Source organism: Hyperoodon ampullatus (assembly GCF_949752795.1).
Source record: "Hyperoodon ampullatus genome assembly, chromosome: 1".
In the NCBI taxonomy this organism is placed as follows: domain Eukaryota; kingdom Metazoa; phylum Chordata; class Mammalia; order Artiodactyla; family Ziphiidae; genus Hyperoodon; species Hyperoodon ampullatus.
In genome coordinates this window covers 53,227,271-53,247,576 of record NC_136914.1, presented here as the reverse complement: position 1 = coordinate 53,247,576, position 20,306 = coordinate 53,227,271, and the positions used below count along the sequence as shown (strand labels likewise).

The window sequence follows — 20,306 nt, the reverse complement described above, 5'->3', positions numbered from 1 at the left end:
CAAACCCGGGCCCCCACATTGGGAGCACAGAGTCTTAACCACTGGACCACCAGGGAAGTCCCCAGTACTTTTTTGTTTTTATAGATTACAATTTATAATCCTGAATCAGTAATTTATTGTTAGATTAGTTAGTTGGATTAGTTATAGCTAAAAATTCTTCTTCTCCTTTGGAGTTACAGTAGGGAATGTAGAGAAGGTTTGTAGGAGTTTTGGGTGATCAAACACAGTAGTTACAACAGTGATGTTGCCAGGATTTAATGTAGCCGGTACAATTTAGGGCTGTTTATTTGTGGACTTTTAGGATCACCACTGTTATTTTATGCAGTAATATATTATAGTAGACTCTATTGAAGTCATGCCTTAAACACTGATGTGCCTTTTTCTTCTTTTCTATTCATAGTGGTAGTCGCTCTTCTAAAACGTTTAAACCAAAGAAGAACATACCAGAAGGTTCTCACCAGTATGAGCTCTTAAAGCATGCAGAGGCCACACTGGGCAGTGGAAACCTCCGGATGGCTGTCATGCTTCCTGAGGGGGAAGATCTAAATGAGTGGGTTGCAGTGAACAGTAAGTAGCCTTTCTGTTTCTCAGTAGACTGTAAGTTAGGTTAGTAGCCTCACTGTAGGTGAGTGTTGGAGTGCTCTCTATTCTAGGATTTAGTTAGCAACCTAATACCACAAGATAGTGGTACCTCAATTTACTTTAACCTTTATGGTATTTTATTTCTGAATATGGAGTTACATGAAATTCTTATCTCCTGTTATCATGTAATACAAAGCACAGATTTACCATCTTCATTGGAAAAAATGATAATAATAGCAGCAATTAAAGTTTATGGAACACTGTGGCACTCTGCTATTCTTTCTACATGAATTATTTTTATTTATTTATTTTATTGAAGTTTATTTGATTTATGGTATTAGTTTCAGATGTATAACATAGTGATTCAATATTTTTAGATTATACTCCATTTAAAGTTATTACAATATAATGGCTATATTTCCCTGTGCTGTACAATATACCTTTGTGGCTTATTTATTTGATACTTGCTGGTTCGTACCTCTTAATCCCCTACCCCTGTCTTGCTCCTCCTCCATTCTCTCTCCCCACTGGTAACCACTTGTTTGTTCTCTATATCTGTGTGTCTATTTCTGTTTTGTTATATTCATTCATTTTATTTTTTAGATCCCACATGTAAATGATATCATACAGTATTTGTCTTTCTGTGTTTGACTTAACTTCACTAAGCATAATACCTTCCAGGTCCATCCATGTAGTTGCAAATGGTAAAATTTCATTCTTTTTTATGGCTGAGTAATATTCCATTGTGTGTATGTGTGTGTGTGTGAGAGAGAGAGAGAGAGAGAGAGAGAGAGAGAGATAAAGAAGATGTGGTGTTTATATATATGTATATATACATACACACACACACACCATTATCCATTTATCTGTTTATGGACACTTAGGTTGCTTCCATATCTTGGCTCTTAGCCTCCATATGCTGCTATGAACATTGGGGTACATGTATCTTTTCAAATTATTGTTTTTATTTTCTTCTACATGGATTATTTTATTTCATCTTTACAACCTTATGATGTAGGTACTATTATTATCCCAGTATATAGATAAGAAAGCTGAGACAGAAAGATTGTAGTAATGTGCTTAGGTTATACAGCTATTGAATGCTAGGGCCTGGGCTCAAATATAGAGCTCTAAAATTTCAGAGACTGCGCTTTAACCCCTATGTTAAATTGCCTCTTTCAGTAGCATACTTAGTTATTTGTCTAAACTATGCTTTAAAAAGAAAAAAAGACAATTCAATAGTGATCTTATGAAATTAGTAAAATATGTTTATGATATATTCTTAACCTCTAGAAAGAAAAAAATATAAGTAAAAAATAAATATATTCTTGGGAATTAAGCCAGAGTAAGTTGGGGAATAAAAGTGGTACTTTAAAAAAAATTTTTTTTAAATTTTATTTTGATTCTTTTCTCTCTCTCCTTTTTTAAATTAATTAATTAATTTATTTTTGGCAGTGTTGGGTCTTCATTGTTGTGTGCGGGCTTTCTCTAGTTGCAGAGAGAGGGGGCTACTCTTCGTTGTGGTGCATGGCCTTCTCATTGCGGTGGCTTCTCTTGCTGAGGAGCACAGACTCTAGGCGCGCGGGCTTCAGTAGTTGTGGCTCACGGGCTCTAGAGCACAGGCTCAGCAGTTGTGGTGCACGGGCTTAGTTGCTCCGTGGCATGTTGGATCTTCCTAGACCAGGGCTTGAACCTGTGTCCCCTGCATTGGCAGGCGGATTCTTAACCACTGTGCCACCAGGGAAGCCCAAAAGTGGTACTTTTAATATTCAAGGTTTATCAGCATTGGTGAAGAAATTAATAGAATTTTATAACTGGAGGAAATTTATATGACTCTAGTTATAATAAATGAAATTTAATTGAAAATATACACTAAATGCCTAGGCTTTGATTAAGGAAAAACAGAGCAGTATTTTTACTGTAATATTTGATGGTATCTTATTGTAATTTGAAACATATCATGGGATTTATAAATTGAGCTGACACCCACTAACTTTTAGGAACCTAAAGTATTTTACTGAGATGTCTTAAAACCTTACTGTGACAACAGTTCTGTAAGAGCGGTATTATTAGAGTATGGTTATCCTCCTGGACCCAGAGAGTTTAGTTACTAAAGAGATAAAGTGATTTGTTTGCTTTATTGATGAGAGTCATCTAACCTATAAGATAGTTCTATGACACTTTAAGGACAATATTCAGAATAAGTTTCCAATATATGTGTACATCCTTTTTTTGGGTACTTGTTTGTGCCTTTTTGTACCACTTATTTGAGAGCTCATTTTCTAATTTTAGAAATCTAAGGAAAGCAGTGTAGAGCTTCTGTACTACATGAGATTGTGACTTCTAAGTATAAAAGCAGATCATTGTTTTCTGTCTGTATTCTCTCTTGTCTCAATTATCAGAACTGAGTGTCTGTACTATTGAAATGTCTAGAACTTCAGGAACTTATAAAATTTCACAGACATTTTGAAGTTACAGCCAGAAAAAAATTGCTTTGAACTGAAATGTTTGAACATCCCTGTAGAACATAGAATTCTGCCTTTAAAATACAGCAGTTGACTGAAATATTGGATTACAATTTTTTTCTTATTTATAGTAATCTTTCCAAGTGACACTTGATGAAGTGAATAGGATTTGAGGCTAGATAGATAATTTCCATTCACTGACAGTGATTAAGTAAACATTTCGGGTACATAAAAGAGTGAAGGGGATTTGTTGATAAGATTGGCATCTTAATGGCCTTTTTCCTTCAGTTTACTTGCCAGATGAAGATAAATGGGAGAAGATGGGAAATTTTACAAATTCAACAACTAGTCTCATAGCCAGAAACCAGAGGCTGGTTTTGAACATTCTGCTGCTAGAAAGAGTGATAGCTTAAAGAAGATACAAGGTTCAGAGTTTTGGAAAAAGTGGGTGGATGGCTTATTGTTAATTTTTGTGGCACAGAATCTTGAGGCCATATCTTCATTTGTGGAAGAAAACTAACAATTACTAGATGTCTACTTTATGGTAGACACGTATTTTGTTTTTTAGCACTCTGCAGTAAACTGAATTTTAAAGGTAGGAAACTGAGATTCAGGGAGGTTAAGTAACTCAACTATTAAGTATAGAGTTGGGATTCAAAGCCGTAGGTTACCCAATGTTCACGTGGAGGACAACCCGATTAAAAATGGGCAGAAGACCTAAATAGACATTTTCCCAAAGAAGACATACAGATGGCCAACAGGCACATGAAAAGATGCTCAGCATCACTATTCATCAGAGGAATACAAGTCAGAACCACAATGAGATATCACCTTATACCTGTCAGAATGGCTCTCATCAAAAAGATCACAAATAACAAATGTTGGTAAGGATGTGGAGAAAAGGAAACCCTACAGTGCACTCTTGGTGGGGATGTAAATTGGTGCAGCCACTATGGAAAACAATATGGAGTTTTCTCTAAAATTAAAACTAGAAATACCATATGATCCAGCAATTCTACTGCTGGATGTATATTTTAAGAAAATGAAAACATTAATTTGAAAAGATATATGTACCCCAGTGTTCATAGCAGCATATGGAAGCCAATAGCCAAGATATGGAAGCAACCTAATTGTATATCAACAGATGAATGGATAAAGAAGATGTGGTGTATAGACACACACACACACACACACACACACACACAGACACGCACACATGCACACACACACAATGGAATATTACTGAGCCATAAAAATGAATGAAATTTGCCACTTGCAACAACATGGATAGACCTGGAGGGTATTATGCTTAGGGAAATAAATCAGAGAAAGACAAATATTTTATGTTATCACTTATATATGGAATCTAAAAAATAAAAAAAGAAGAATGAATATAACAAAACAGAAAGAGACTCACAGATACAGAATAAACTAGTAGTTACCAGTAGGGAGAGGGTAGGTGGGAGGGGTAAGATAGGGGTAAGGAATTAAGAGGTACAAACCTCTATGTATAAAAGAAATCAGTTACAAAGGTATATTGTACAGGACAGGGACTATAGCCAATATTTTATAATAACTTTAAATGGAGTGTAATCTATAAAAATATTGAATCACTATGTACACCCAAAACTGATAAAATATTGTAAATCAATTATACTTCAATTTTAAAAGGAAAAGAAAAGAAAGAAAGAACACCAGTCTTTCTAAAGCTTTTATGTGGAAAGGAGAAAATACTAGTGTTATGAGTTCTATGTGGACATGTAAGAAAGGAAACCAGGTTATCTAACTTATGAACTTAGATGTAAAAATCCTAATAAAAATATTAGCAGATTGAATCTAGCAATACTTAAAAATTATAACACATCATGACCAAATTGTTCTTATTCCTAGAATACAAGGTTGGCTAACACTTGCAAATCAGTTGTAATTCACCGCATTAGCCAAAATAAAGGAAGAGGAAGAAATCATATGATTGTCTCAGTATAAGCAGAAAAAACATTCGGTAAAATTTAAAATCAATTCGTAATAAACTTATGAAATAAAAGTTGAGAACTTTTTTCTGATAAAGCATATCTACAATAAAGATACAGCAAACATCATATTTGATAATGAAATGTTGAAGTTTTTTCTCAGATTAGGAATGAGTTAAGGTTAGCCACCATCACCACTTTCCTGGAGTTTTAGCCAATGCCATAAGGCAGGAAAAAGAATAGAAGATAATAATAACTGGAAAGGAAGAAACAACATTTATGTTCATAGCCAACATGAATGAATGTTGACAAACCAAAAGACCATGATTTTATTACTACACCATCACTATTATTATGAATAGGTAAATTTAATAAACTTGTTGGCTTTGAGGTCTATATAAAAAAATTATGACTAGAATAAAAATTATAAAAAAACAAGGAATAAGAGTTTTCCAGTGAAACATGGAAAACTATTCCTTTATGATTGGTGCTTTCTGTGCTCTTCTTAAGAAATATTTGCATGCCAAAGTTCATGGACATATTTTTCTATGCTCTTTTAAACTTTATTGTCTTGCCTTTCACATTTAGATGTATGATCTACTTGGAATTGCTTTTCAGGTATTGTGTGAGTAAAGAGTCACGTTTTATTCTTTTCCATAGAGATAACCAATAGACTCAGAAACCATCTCACATTTTTTTACGGTGTTGTCTTTTTCTTAGTGATCTATAGAAGTTCTTTGTATATTCTGAATATAAGATTTTTATTGATTATATGTGTTGCAAATAATTTCTCCCACTCTTGCTTGCCTTTTTATTCTCTTAAGGGAGTCACTTAATAAACAGAAGCTCCTAAATTCAGTGAGGCAAATATTGTTTGTTTGTATTCTTTTCACCTGTTCGTTGTTGAGGAAGGAACACTGATAGAGCTGAGATTCTGCTGGAATAAAAGGTTGTTTGAGTAAAATTAAAATTTAACCTTTTACTTATAACTGATATTTGCTTTGCAGCTGTAGATTTCTTCAATCAGATCAACATGCTTTATGGAACAATCACAGATTTTTGTACAGAAGAAAGTTGTCCAGTGATGTCAGCTGGCCCAAAGTAAGACATGATTCATGATCAGTTCTCATTTTTACTTTATCATACAGTTCTTAGATAAGAAGAAAATTTCTGACCTTATAATTTCTGTATTTAGCATCTCCTTCAGTGATTTACCAATGACTAATACTTTGAGTCCAGATTCCTTAGCCTGAGCTTTATAGGCCTCCCTATTGTATTGTCCTCCATCCTGCCTTTCTTCTGTTTGCTTATACCTCTCTATCCAAATATTTTTTAAAATTGAAATATAGTTGATATACAATATTATGTTTTAGGTGTATTGCATAGTGATTTGACATTTCCGTACATTATGAAATGATCATCATGATAAGTTTACTAACCATCTGTTCCCATACAAAGTTATTACAGTGTTATTGACCATACTCCTTATGTTGAATATTATATTCCCATGACTTATTTATTTTATAATTGGAGGTTTGTATCTTTAAATCCCTTTCACCTATTTTGCTCTATTCCCACCCCGCTCCCCTCTGGCAACCACCCTTCTGTGTGCGGTATCTGTGAGTTTGTTTTCTAGATTTCACATGTAAATGAGATCATATGGTGTTTGTTTTATTTTGCCTGACTTATTTTACTTAGTGTAATACCCTCTAGATCCATCCGTGTTGTCCCAAAGGGCAAGATTTCTTTCCCTTTTTTTTTTTTTCTTTTTTCTTTTGTGGTACGCAGGCCTCTCACTGTTGTGGCCTCTCCCGTTGCGGAGCACAGGCTCCGGACGCACAGGCTCAGCGGCCATGGCTCACGGGCCTAGCTGCTCCGCGGCATGTGAGATCTTCCTGGACTGGGGCACAAACCCATGTCCCCTGCATCGGCAGGTGGACTCTCAACCACTGCGCCACCAGGGAAGCCCCCCCTTTTTATGGCTAAGTAATATTCCATTGTGTGTGTGTGTGTGTGTGTGTGTGTGTGTGTGTGCGTACACACACACCCCACATCTTCTTCATTCATCTGTTGATGGACACTTAAATTACTTTAATATTTTAGGTACTGAAAATAATGCTGCAATGAAAAACGGGTTGCATATATCTTGTCAAATTAATGTTTTTGTTTCCTTTGGGTAAATACCCAGAAAAGAAATTGCTGGATCTTATGGCAGTTCTATTTTAAATATTTTGAAGAACCTCTATACTTTTCTCCATACTGGGTGCACCAATTTGCAATTCCACCAACAGTGCATAAGGGTTCCCTTTTTGTCACATCCTTGCCAATACTTGTTATTTGTTGTCTTTTTGATAATAGCCATTCTAACAGGTGTGAGAAGTATCTCATTGTGGTTTTAATTTGCATTTCCCTCATGATTGGTGAGGTTGAGCATCTTTTCATTTGTCTCTTGGCCATGTGTATGTCTTTGGGAAAAATGTCTATTCAGGTCCTCTGCCCGTTTTTTAATTGGGTTGTTTATTTATTTATTTTTGATGTTGAGTTGTATGAGTTCTTTGTATATTTTGTATATTAACCCCTTATTGGATATATCACTTGCAAATATCTTCTCCCATTCAGTAGGCTACCTTTTCATTTTGTTGATAGTTTCCTTACTGTGCAAAAACCTTTTTAGTTTAATGTGGTACCATTTATTTATTTTTGCTTTTATTTCCCTTGCCTGAGAAGACAGATCCAAAAAATATTGCTAAGACTGATTTCAAAGAGTTTTCTCCTAGAAATTTTATGGTTTCAGGTCTTACATTTAAATCTTTAACTTATTTTTATTTTATTTTATTTTATTTATTTATTTTTAAAAATATTTGTTTATTTGGCTGCTCCAGGTCTTAGTTTTGGCATGCGGGATCTTTGTTGCAGCATGCAGGATCTTTAGTTGCGGCATGTGGAATCTTTTACTTGTGGCATGTGGGCTCTTCATTGTGGCATGCAGGATCTAGTTCCCTGACCAGGGCTTGAACCCGGGCCCCCTGCATTGGGAATGTGGAGTCTTAACCACTGGACCACCAGGGAAGTCCCTCTTTTTTTTCGGTACGCGGGCGTCTCACTGCTGTGGCCTCTCCCATTGCGGAGCACAGGCTCTGGACGCACAGGCTCAGCAGCCATGGCTCACAGGCCCAGCCACTCCGCGGCATGTGGGATCTTCCCGGACCGGGTCACGAACCCGTGTCCCCTGCATCAGCAGGCGGACTCTCAACCACTGCACCACCAGGGAAGCCCCCTCATTTTTATTTTAGTTTATGTTTGTACATGGTGTGAGAAAGTAGTCCAGTTTTATTCTTTTGCATGTAGCTCTCCAGTTTTCCCAACGTCATTTATTGAAGGGGCTGTCTCTTTTCCCCTGTTGTATATTTTTGCCTCCTTTGCAGATTAAGTGACCATTTAAGTGTAAGTTTGTTTCTGGACTCTCTATATTCTATTCCATTAATCTGTGTTTCTCCTTTTGTGCTTGTACCATACTGTTTTGATTATTATAGCTTTGTAGTATAGCTATAGTATACTCTATGTATGTATGTTTGAAATAGGCAGTGTGATACCTTCACCTTTGTTCTTCTTTCTCAAGATTGCTTTGGCTATTTGGAGTCTTTTATGTTTCTGTACAAATTTCAGAATTAACTTGTTCTAGTTCTGTGAGAAATGCCACTGTTATTTTGATAAAGATTGCCTTGAATCTGTAGATGGCCATGGGTAGGATGGTCATTTTAAAAATAATAATTCTTCCATTCTGTTAGCATGTTATATCTTTCCATATATTTGCTTGTTTTTCCATTTCTCTCATAAATATCTTAAAGTTTTCAGAGTACAAGTCTTGTACTTTTTTGGTTAGATTTATTCCTAGGTATTTTATTCTTTTTGATGCAGTTGTAAATGGGATTGTTTAAATTTATCTTTCTGATAGTTCACTATTAGTGTGTTGAAATGCAACAGGTTTTTGTGTATTAATTTTGTATCCTGCAACTTTATTGAATTCATTGATGATCTCTAGTAGTTTTCTGGTAGCATCCTTAGGATTTTCTATGTATAGTATCATGTTATCTGCAATGACAGTGACAGTTTTACTTCTTCCTTTCCAATCTGGATTCATTTTACTTCCTTTTTTTGCCTGTTTTGGCTAGGACTTCCAAAACTATGTTGAATAAAAATGGTGAGAGTGGGCATCTTTGTCTTGTTCCTGATCTTAGAGGAAATGCTTTCAGCTTTTCACCATTGAGTATAATGTTGGCTGTGGGTTTGTCATATATGGCCTTATTATGTTGAGTATGTTCCCTCTAAGCCCACTGTTTTGAGAGTTTTTGTTAATCATAAATGGATGTTGAATTTTGTCAAAGGCTTTTTCCTGTATCTGTTGAGATGATAATATGATTTTTATTTTTCAGTTTGTTAATGTGGTATATCACATTGATTAACTTGTAGATATTGACCATCCTTGCATCCCTGGCATAAGTCCTGCTTGATCACAGTTTATGATCCTTTTAAAGTATTGTTGGATTCGGTTTGCTAATATTCTGTTGAGGCTTTTTGCACCTGTGTTCATTGGCGATATTGGCCTGAAATTTTCTTTTTATGTGGTGATTTGTCTGATTTTGGTCAAAGTGATGCTGGCCTCATAGAATGAGTTGAGAAGTTTTCCTTCCTCTTCAATTTTTTTGGGATCGTTTGAGAAACATAGGTAATATAACTCTTTAAATGTTTGGTAGAATTCACCTGTGAAGCTGATTGGTCCTTGACTTTTGTTTGTTATGAGTTTTGGGTTTTTTTTAAAATTACTGATTCAGTTTCATTATTGGTAATCCATCTGTTCATATTTTCAATTTTTTCCTGATTCAGTTTTGGGAGATTGCATGTTTCTAGGAATTTATCCATTTCCTCGAGGTTGTCCATTTGACTAGCTATAATTGTTCATAGTAATCTCGTATGATCATTTGTACTTCTCTGGTATTGTTTGTAACTTCTCTTCTTTCATTTCTGATTTTATTTGTTTGGGCTTATCAATTTTGTTTATTTTTTCCAGGAACCAGCTCTTAGTTTCATTGGTCTTTTCTATTTATTGTATTATTATTATTATTAGTTTCTATTTCATTTAATTATGCTCTATTCCTCATGATTTCTTCCCTTCTAACTTTGGGTTTTGTTTGTTCCATTTTTCTAGTTACTTTAGGTATAAGCTTAGATTGTTTATTTGGGATTTTTCTTATTTCCTGAGGTAGGCTTGTATTACTATACAATTCCCTCTTAGAACTGCTTTTGCTGCATCCCATATATTTTGGGTCGTTATGTTTTTGTCTTCATTTGTCTCCAGGTATTTTTTGATTTCCTCTTTGATTTCTTCAGGGACCCATTGGTTATTGGGTAGCATGTTGTTTAGACCCCACCTGTTAGTATTTTTTGTACTTTTTTTCTTGAAGTGGTTTCTCAGTTACTATTTATTATCATTATTAACCAAGAAATGAACATTTTGGAATTTGTAGTTTATAAGTTCATACCATGATGACAGAAATAAATTTCAAAGACAATGGTCTGTCAAAGGTGGAATAAAAAAAGCAATGGGTGCAAAATAGATTTAGAAGATGAAGTCATCGTTAAGTATAAACGTGACAAAAGAAAAGGAAAGAATCAGGGAATCATAGTTATAAACTCTAGAAGTATAAGCAATATGCAGTTGTTTTATTTTTCAAAAAACCTTAGGACATTGAATATTAGTATTGTTCATAAAGCTTCAGGATATTGAAAATGATTTTTTGGTTTACTGTGCCTGCTTTTGACTTCTGCATTTAAAAATGAATAGGGAACACCTTAGAATCATTAACAAAATGAACATGATTGTGAGACAAATGCAAAAATGTTGAGGCTTCATAACATAAGGGAAAAAACATGGATGAGTTCCTGTCTTTAAATGAAGACTAAGTAATGATGGCCAGAAGTCCTACCATTCACGTTCTCTGTCTCCTAAGAGGCTCAAACAAGAAGAGGCTTAAGTCACACTTGAGACTTTTGTTTTATGTTAGGAAGAATCTCTTGACTGTGAAAGTGATTAAACAGTGGAACAGGATGCCAAGAAATGTTGGGGAATCTCCTCTTGGAGACCTTCGAAGTAGACTTGACATTCATCCCTGTTTCCCAGGGTTAGTGTGCTGTCAGAATATTTATTCAGGTGTATCCTGTTTAAGATTTACTGTTCAAGGTAAGTAACTACGATTAAATAGAAAGCATCCTTGTTATCCTATCTCAAGATACTTTTCATTGTTTAAAATACCCTGTAGTATTTTTCCATTATATTTTTTTCCAGCTCCTTTGCTAGGCTTAATCACCTATCATTACGTCAGTCCAAACTCTGGGTCAAGATTATAAAAACACAGTTGATTCAAAGAGAGAAGCTAAGTGGCAGAGGTAACCTTCAGAAACTAAAAAACTAAATGCTAGTTCAGTTTAGATAATTTTGTACATGGAGTTTCAGCTGCATGCTTATTCCTTGTCTTAAAAATCAGGTTGTAGGGGCTTCCCTGGTGGTGCAGTGGTTGAGAGTCCGCCTGCCGATGTAGGGGACACGGGTTCGTGCCCCGGTCCGGGAAGATCCCACATGCCGCGGAGCAGTGGGGCCCGTGAGCCATGGCCGCTGAGCCTGCGCGTCTGGAGCCTGTGCTCCGCAACGGGAGAGGCCACAACAGTGAGAGGCCCGCGTACCGCAATAAATTAAAAAAAAAAAAAAAAAAAAAAATCAGGTTGTGGTTGTATGTGTGTGTGTTTGTTTAGTTAACTCCACTAGCATTCTGTTGTACTGTTTTTACATACTCATTTACAAGCCTGTCTTCTCTACTAGTCTTTTTCCTTGAGAACAGAGTAAGTGTCTTTCATTTTAGTGTCCGTTGTTCAAGAACAGTATTCCTTGACACGGTATTTCTCACATGGTGGGTGAGAAATGTTTATTATACCAAAGGATAGTGTCTGGTTAATACCCAGATACTATAGGCATCTTTATTTGGATTGTCAATTTTCCTCAAAGGCATGTTTAGCTCCTCAACCAAATGTACTCAAATATTGAATCATTCTCTTTTTCATTAATCTTACTTAGGCACTTCCATGTCATTCTCTAGTCTTAACCCAAAATTTAAAGCCCCAAGTTAAAAAGAATTATACTGCGTAAGGAGAAACGTTTTTTGAGGAAGAAAACAATAATCATAAAGATTAAAGATGGTCATCATAGAAGTGGGAAGTAAACTTAGGGTTTCTACTATGGCAGTTTATACTATGTGTGATTCTAAAATATAACTGCTGTGTATGAAGGAAAGCTCACAAAAAATGGGTTTGGTGGGATCTGCTTAGTATGTATCCTGATAAATGCAAAATAGTCCAATAGCAATTTAAAAATGCTAAATTTAAGTGCCAAATGCAAAAAATCTTTATTTGGAGGAAGAGATTAAAATACATCCTGAATACATTCCTAATAAACATATATATGTAATATAAAGGGCTTCCCTGGTGGCGCAGTGGTTGGGAGTCCGCCTGCCGATGCAGGGGACACGGGTTCGTGCCCCGGTCCGGGAGGATCCCGCATGCCGCGGAGCGGCTGGGCCCGTGAGCCATGGCCGCTGAGCCTGTGCGTCCGGAGCCTGTGCTCCACAGGGGGAGAGGCCACAACAGTGAGAGGCCCGCGTAACAAAAAAAATAAAAATAAAAAAAAAATAAAAATATACACATTATATATAGGTATACACTGATATTCTGTGTACTTTTTATCTTTCCAATACAGATATGAATATCATTGGGCAGATGGAACAAACATAAAGAAGCCTATTAAGTGCTCTGCACCAAAGTACATTGATTACCTGATGACTTGGGTTCAGGACCAGTTGGATGATGAGACATTATTTCCATCAAAAATTGGTATAATTGTTTAACTGGGATCCATCATGATTTATCTAATTTCATGTGTTTCTAGGGCTTATTGCCTCTCTATTCCAGGACCCATGTTAGATTACCATACCTATCAAAATATTGCTAATCTTACGTACTTGAAAGTGTCTATCTTTTTCATACCAAGTTTATCATGAACATTAGGTAAACTTCCCTATAATTTTAAACAGTAAGAAGATCGGTATATCTTGGATAGTAACACATCTGGCCTGTGCTAGGGAAAAAAGAAACTGTCATTGGGTAAGCAGCCAATATCATCTGCTATAGTCATATTCATTTCTTGTTTAGGAAGGGAGTTTATATGACTTCAAAACAGTTTTACCTTATATTTGTGGCAAAGAGGGCATTTGTATTCATGACCCATGGTGTGAACCTTGCAGGCTGTGAAATCAGGCTAGGTGAGAAGAAAACAAGAAGATTTGACAGGTTGGCCTGTCATCAACTGAGTGACTTTTATATATGCTGACCTTTTAAAGGGCTGACCTTTCAAGTGGAAATTATTTACATTTAGACAGTTCATATGACTTTACTGTGTCAAACTCCTTACAACTGTGTTTTCTGAAAAAATTAAGAATTTTCTCTTTTTCAACTTTTTGACTGTATTTTATGCTTTTTTAGTTTTGGGGAGAAGGATATAGTGGAGGAGACAGCAATGTGTAAATAGTTGTTGTTATGGCTTGTTTTAAACACATTCATTGAATGCTTTAACTACTTTGGAGCCTTTGTAATAAAAGGTCTATTTTTCAAGACTGCATTACTTGTATACATAGTAATGGTTTGGGATAAGTTCCCTCATCTTATCTTTTATCTTCATAATATAATTTTTAACTTTTAATTTTAACCCAATTTCAGGCTTCTAGAAAATTTGTAAGAATTGTGCAATATGATTTATTATTGTGCAGTAATAAGAATTGTCCCTGTGTATCCTTCTTCCAGATTTTTTAGTTGCCAACATTTTAACGCATTTGCTTTCTCTCTCTCTCTCTCTCTCTCTCTCTCTCCCCCTCTCCCTCCCTCTCTCTCCCTCCTTCCCCACTCCACATTCTTTTCTTTTTCCTGAACTGTTTGAGAGTAAGTTGCAATTATGATGCACCTTTATCTGTATGTGCTTCAATTGTATTTCCTTAGAAAAATCACAGTATAACTGTCAGAATCAGGAAATTAACACCAGTACAATACTACTGTCTAATTTACAAATCTTATTCAGATTCTTCAAAAATTTCCAATAATATCCTTTAGAGCAAAAGAAAATGTTTGACATTTATTTTCATTCAGTGTCATGTCTCTTTAGCCCCCTTTAATGTGGAATATGTGTTTTTCTCAGGCTTTTTTGGTCTTTTCATGACACTGACATTTTTGAAGAGTGTAAGCATACTATTTTATATAGTGTCCCTTCATTTTGGGAGACACTTATGTACCCCAAAATGTCTTATGTTTTCTTGTGATCTGTAATATTTTTAAATGGGCAGTAGGCAATGTGATGACATTGAACCCAGTAGTACCAGTATTTACCTTGTGTTTTGCCAATCTGGATCATTTAGCCACTTTAACAAAGGATGTAGACTTCTGTATTTTTCTAGTTTTGTATTTGTTTAATGCTGTAAAAATGCTCTAATTCATAAAACAAGTCTCTCTAATTGAGCAGAGACTGCAGCTAATTTCACGGTAAATGTAGACCTGGTGTAGTAATGAAATAATTTCTATAGAAAAAAATATGAAAATGTATTGCAGGCATTTTAAACAAAACTAAACATAGTAATACATTATTTGTGTTCAGCATAAGAAATCTGAGGATCTGAATATGCATTTTGGCTCCATTACCATCTTAGACATTCATTTGTTTCATTTTGGTAAAGTGGTGGTATATTAGAGGCCTAAAGGGCTATACTGAAGACAAATTCTTATTCCATAGAAGCATTGAAGTTTATTTTCATTCATTATATGTTGAGAACTTTTGAAAAGTACAATGGGTATTTTAACTAGTCATTCATAAATAGTTCTTATTTTCAGCCTTGCCTTGGTCATTTATATTGCCATTTGCTGATAATGCCTTGTTCTCTTCTTGTTAATAGAGGGGGTTGTTTATCTATTTACTAGGTGTCCCGTTTCCGAAGAATTTCATGTCTGTGGCAAAAACTATACTCAAACGCCTCTTTAGGGTTTATGCTCACATTTATCATCAGCATTTTGACCCTGTGATCCAGCTGCAGGAGGAAGCACATCTCAATACATCTTTCAAGCACTTTATTTTTTTTGTCCAGGTAAGTTGGATTAGGAGATCTTTTTTGCTCAGAAAAAGCAGTTATCTACAGAGTTATGAGGTGAATACTACATCCATACTGTCAGGATAAAATTTGCTATATCTCTCTAGTCTTCATCCTCTTTTTTTTCTGCGGTACGCGGGCCTCTCACTATTGTGGCCTCTCCCGCTGCGGAGCACAGGCTCCGGACGCACAGGCTCAGCGGCCATGGCTCACGGGCCCAGCTGCTCTGTGGCATGTGGGATCTTCCTGGACCGGGGCACGAACCCGTGTCCCCTGCATCGGCAGGCGGACCCTCAACCACTGCGCCACCAGGGAAGCCCTAGTCTTCATCCTCTTTAATACTTGCCATGATGATAAAGATTGGCCTTCAGTTTCTGAATTCCATTGCAAATCTACAGTGAATCTGAGAGGTCTTACCTTGGATTTGCTTCAGTTAACAGGCCATAATGGAGCTGCTGAATAAAGAACCTGGCTAGTTTGGTAAACATGTAGATGAACTTGGTCTTGAGCACTCCTACTGCTGTTAACCCTCAATTCCTGTCTGCTCTGGATCTTTTTTTAGCATACTTCGGCATGGAAATGGACTCTAAATATCATACCTTTTTTCCTCCTGTTTAAAACCATATTCTGAGTAATTTTTGAATTAGGTACTGTCCCATTATTCCAAAGGGGAAAAAAATGTCCCAAAGAGTGTTGAAGTTCCAGAGGTCCATTAATTTTTGATCTGAATCCTTAGTTGACCTCCTCCTCCTTCTCTCTTTATTTCTCAGAGAATGGGCCTTAGAGATGTAGACTAAAAGGAGTGAGGCTATTCTTGTCCTGCTATAATAATTAGAGAGCTGAAAGGTAGGAGTGAAAAAGAGGTAGAAATGCAGAAGCTGAGCACCTATTTTTCGGTGGAGTTTGGAGAAGTGAGTTGGTAGGCAAGAGAGGTCCAAAGCTTGAATCTGTGTTGTTTTTGTATATCTGTGGGCGTAAACTTATAAATACCTTTCCCATGCCCCATCTCCACAAAGAAAAATGTGTTTATTTTCTCTCTATACACACTCCTCATAATGAGGACACACATTTTGTATCTTAACTTCACCTATATAAACAAATTTTAGGAGATAGTAACTTGCCAAAACTGTTGCCCTGAGCAATTATTTTACTGTGGTATCCCATCTGTAGACACCAATAGAAACAAAATGTTATCCTAAAATTTGCATCTGTACTTTGGTTTAGGCAGAACATGATTGCTTGAGGTTTTAGTGGTTTGGGAGAGGATATTCTCCCACCAGAAGGTTTAGTTTTACCTTATTATATGATCTTAAAGTACACTGTATCTCCTAACTCCTAGCAAAATAGTAAGGGATTGATATGTTGCATTTACCACATCTGAGCCTAGTTACATCTCAGGACACTGTGACCTTCTTAAAGGTGGGTCCATTAGTTATACAGTATCACCGCTTCTTTGAGTGAGAGTGGCCTCTGCCCTGGGCCTCACAATTTAGAAGTTCTGCTCTGGCCCTTCCCCATACTCCTCCCCACATGGAGTGAGAAGTCCATAGGGCCAAGAACATACCTACATAGATCCCTTCTGGTATGTGTTTGGATACCTGAGATTCAGAATTCCCTGCCCACATGGTCTCAAGTGTATTGCCAGGGTTTGCATGAATCTTTTCCTTTGGTCCGTTCTTTTAAGGGAAGGCCATATCTCTAATAGCCAGACCTAAGGGATAGCCAGATGGCAGCTGTTGGTGAGTGTGTGTGGACATTTCCTTTATAAGCCTGTCAGGGTGTCCACACTCCTGCATGTGAGACCCATTGAAGTACAGGATGGAGCTGCGGTTTGGTAGATCAGGGAGGTTTGCTGAGGGCCAGGGACTGGCTCTCCTCATGTCACGACTTTCCAGTGTAGACTGAGGAGTCTTAAGAATTCTAAATTTGAATCTGCTTTCCTGGCTACTATGGTGTGTTTGTTAAGGTAGGAGAATCAAACATATATAACGATATATTAGCTTAATGTAAAATACAGTAATTTAGTCATGTGATATATATCCATTTGTGCTCTTGGTCCAGACCCCACAAGTCTTAGTGGTAGACTTGCTACTGAGTGCCCCTTAATGCCTTCCTATTACTTACTGCAGTGCTTGGCATGTGATGGATGCTAATAAATGAGTGAAATTGTGAGCTCAGAATGCCCCACTGTGGCAGAATATCAAAAGATCAGAAGTATCAACAGCCACTTTTTTTTTTTTTTTTTTTTTTTTGCGGTACGTGGGCCTCTCACTGTTGTGGCCTCTCCCGTTGTGGATCACAGGCTCCGGACGCGCAGGCTCAGCGGCCATGGCTCACGGGCCTAGCCGCTCCGCGAACAGCCACTTTTTATTAGCCTTATAATTTATAGTTCAGGGGAAATCTGTTCATAATTGAATTTCAGAATGACAGTGGTAGAACTTCTAAAGAAGCACAATTTAAATCCAGGCTTTCTTACTTGTTCTTTACAGAATTTATTTATCATTTGTGGAGTCCACATTATTCATGTTATTCTCATACCACATTATATGGTAGCTTGCAGATACGTTAGTTAATAACATAAACTAACTTTTTTACTCTTCATATAATGCTTAAATTTGCCTGAGATTTTTTTTGATCCCTGCTTGGTTGACTATATCTAAATGGTGCCCTGGTTATTCTTTTTAACAGGAAGCAGCAACTCCCATTTATTGAGCGTTTACTTTGTGCCAGGGATTACATGAAGTGGTTAACATACAGTATCACATTTAGTCCCCATAATAGTCTTATGAGGTAATTTACCCTAATATTATTACAGATGTAAAATATAATATCAGAAGTGGTTAAGTGATTTATGTAAGACACAGAGGTAGGGAATAGAAAACATTTTCTTGAAAAAAAGATTTGACTTTTATTTACTTTAAAAGCTAGTATCCAACAAATGTTAATGGAAATCTGTTTTGGAATGAGATGTAAATAATATGTTTCTGCTATTTCTTCTGCCTTTGTCATACATAGGAATTCAACCTTATTGACAGAAGAGAACTTGCACCACTCCAGGAACTGATTGAAAAACTCACCTCAAAGGACAGATAAAAGGATGCAGATGCGTGCAAATTATTCCTCAAATGAAGCTGTGTGGAGTGAATTTGGATTTTGTTTTATTTTATTTTTATCTTGGTTGTTTTTATGTTAGGTTTGGGGGGCTTGTTTGGGTTCCTTTACCATTCTGTATTCAGTTGATGGGGTAAATTTTGTCTTAGTGGCATACAGTATTTTTTTTAACTTGGGGAATTTTTGATAATATTATATGTTGAAAGAAATGCTTATTGGTTGGACTGCTGATGGATGGGGGTTCTCCATTGTGTAAATTGTGGTTGATCTTTGAAGTCCCCAAAAGTCTTATGTTTTCAAGTGCCTTGGCAGGCTCATTTCTGAGGTGCAAAGCACAGACATAGAACTGAACAGGGCTTGAAACAATATTAGGATTACTACCCAGGGCACTTACTGATGCATGTTTCAAAATACCTATTGATAAAAGCCATAATTTACCTAAATTGGTGATCTCCAGCTTTTACTACATTAAAGAAACACAGTTTGTAAAGGTGTGCATGTAGAGCATAAAAAATTAGTATTTCTTAATTATTTTTGATATTGATAGTAATTCTGTTCAACAGATGATTAAAGTTCTACAAGCAGGTCTTTTCCATCTCTTGATATCTGTGATATTGAAACTTGAAGATGTTGAAATGTAATACCGATTACATTTTGGCTTCTTTCTACATGTTAACTGCACTGTAGGTGTAAAAATTCAGGTTATATATAGGTTTGCCATCTTCAGAGATGATGCTGAACTGTGAGGTTTCTTAGCAATTGCCAAATGAGCCATAAATCTGCAGAATCCCCTTCTACTTTGAAGAGGAGGTGATAGGAGTGTGTGTTTGTTTGCAGGGGGTTAGTTTGAATGGTGCATTATAGATGGGATTAAGTACAGGGAGTCAAGTTCAAGAAAGTCCTTTCTCAAAACTCTTGGATAGAATGGCATGAATATTTTAATCAATATCTTGTAAGCAAAGTCTTAGAGACTTCCTTTTAGGAATCAACTTCCATGAGAAGTTAAACATAAATGACTAATTTTAGATATAGACATAAACATGGAATTTAAGGACTGTTTGGGGAAATTGATCACTTTACAGCATTTCCATTCAGTGAATGGAGCTGGTGTTTGTCTGTCATTTTAAAATGATACAGTACCTTCTTTACTTGTTATAAGGCCCAACTTGAAGCATTCTGACTTCTGATTTTTCCACTGTGAAAGGAAATCTTTCTTTGCAGTGATATCAGATAATGAAAGTGCTAAAGCAGTAGTTATTAACTTTTACATTTTTTTTGCTATGACTTTCTAGTCAACTATTCCCATAAGTAAAAAGTTCAGAAACTTAGTTTTTAAAATAAATGTTAACATTTTTCACTTCAGTTTTACTCTTGCGAAATATCCTTTTTAGACTTCTAGTTTTAATTTTGTCATTTCTGGTAAATCTGTTTCCTTCAGTTAGAAATATATACTCTTCCTTTGTTAGGAATATATACCTTTTTCCTTGTAGAATAGAAATCTTAGTCTGAAATTGTATAGACTAAAAACAGTAGAAAAGAATCTAAAATGAAATCAGTTTGTTTTTGCCATTAACAAGTAGAATAGTGATACAATTTAATGCCATTACAATTATGATCAGTAGAAACTGCCTTTTTCTCATTTCTAGCAATCATTCTCCAAGTACCAACAGTAGAAAGTAACAGGAGAGCCTGGCAGAGGCAAATATATTGGACATTCATTGGTCATATAAACTGCAATGAGAACTAGCTGATTTCCTTAAAACAAATATATAATATCAGCCACTGTGGGTTGATTCAGAAACAAAATCTGGCATCTAGTGATTTGGGGTCCTATCTATTTAGGCAGATGAAACATATGATTATTCAAATAGTCTTCCAATACTGCATTTGACTTCATATCAACCTAGTAATAAAGGGGTTGCAATAGCCAAGTGTGGAGAGACAAG

The 20,306-nt window shown here is 36.1% G+C and overlaps 1 protein-coding gene across 1 annotated transcript; it reads left to right on the top strand.

Moving 5' to 3' along the window:
• Window positions 1-395: 395 nt before the first annotated feature.
• MOB1B (MOB kinase activator 1B) lies at window positions 396-18,342 on the top strand (the record flags this gene model as incomplete). The annotated part of the gene is made up of 5 exons (XM_079704559.1): window positions 396-567; window positions 6,025-6,118; window positions 12,822-12,955; window positions 15,083-15,246; window positions 18,265-18,342. The coding sequence occupies exons 1-5, from the start codon at window positions 513-515 to the stop codon at window positions 18,340-18,342; spliced, it is 525 nt and encodes a 174-aa protein (XP_079560685.1). The 5' UTR covers window positions 396-512.
• Window positions 18,343-20,306: the final 1,964 nt, after the last annotated feature.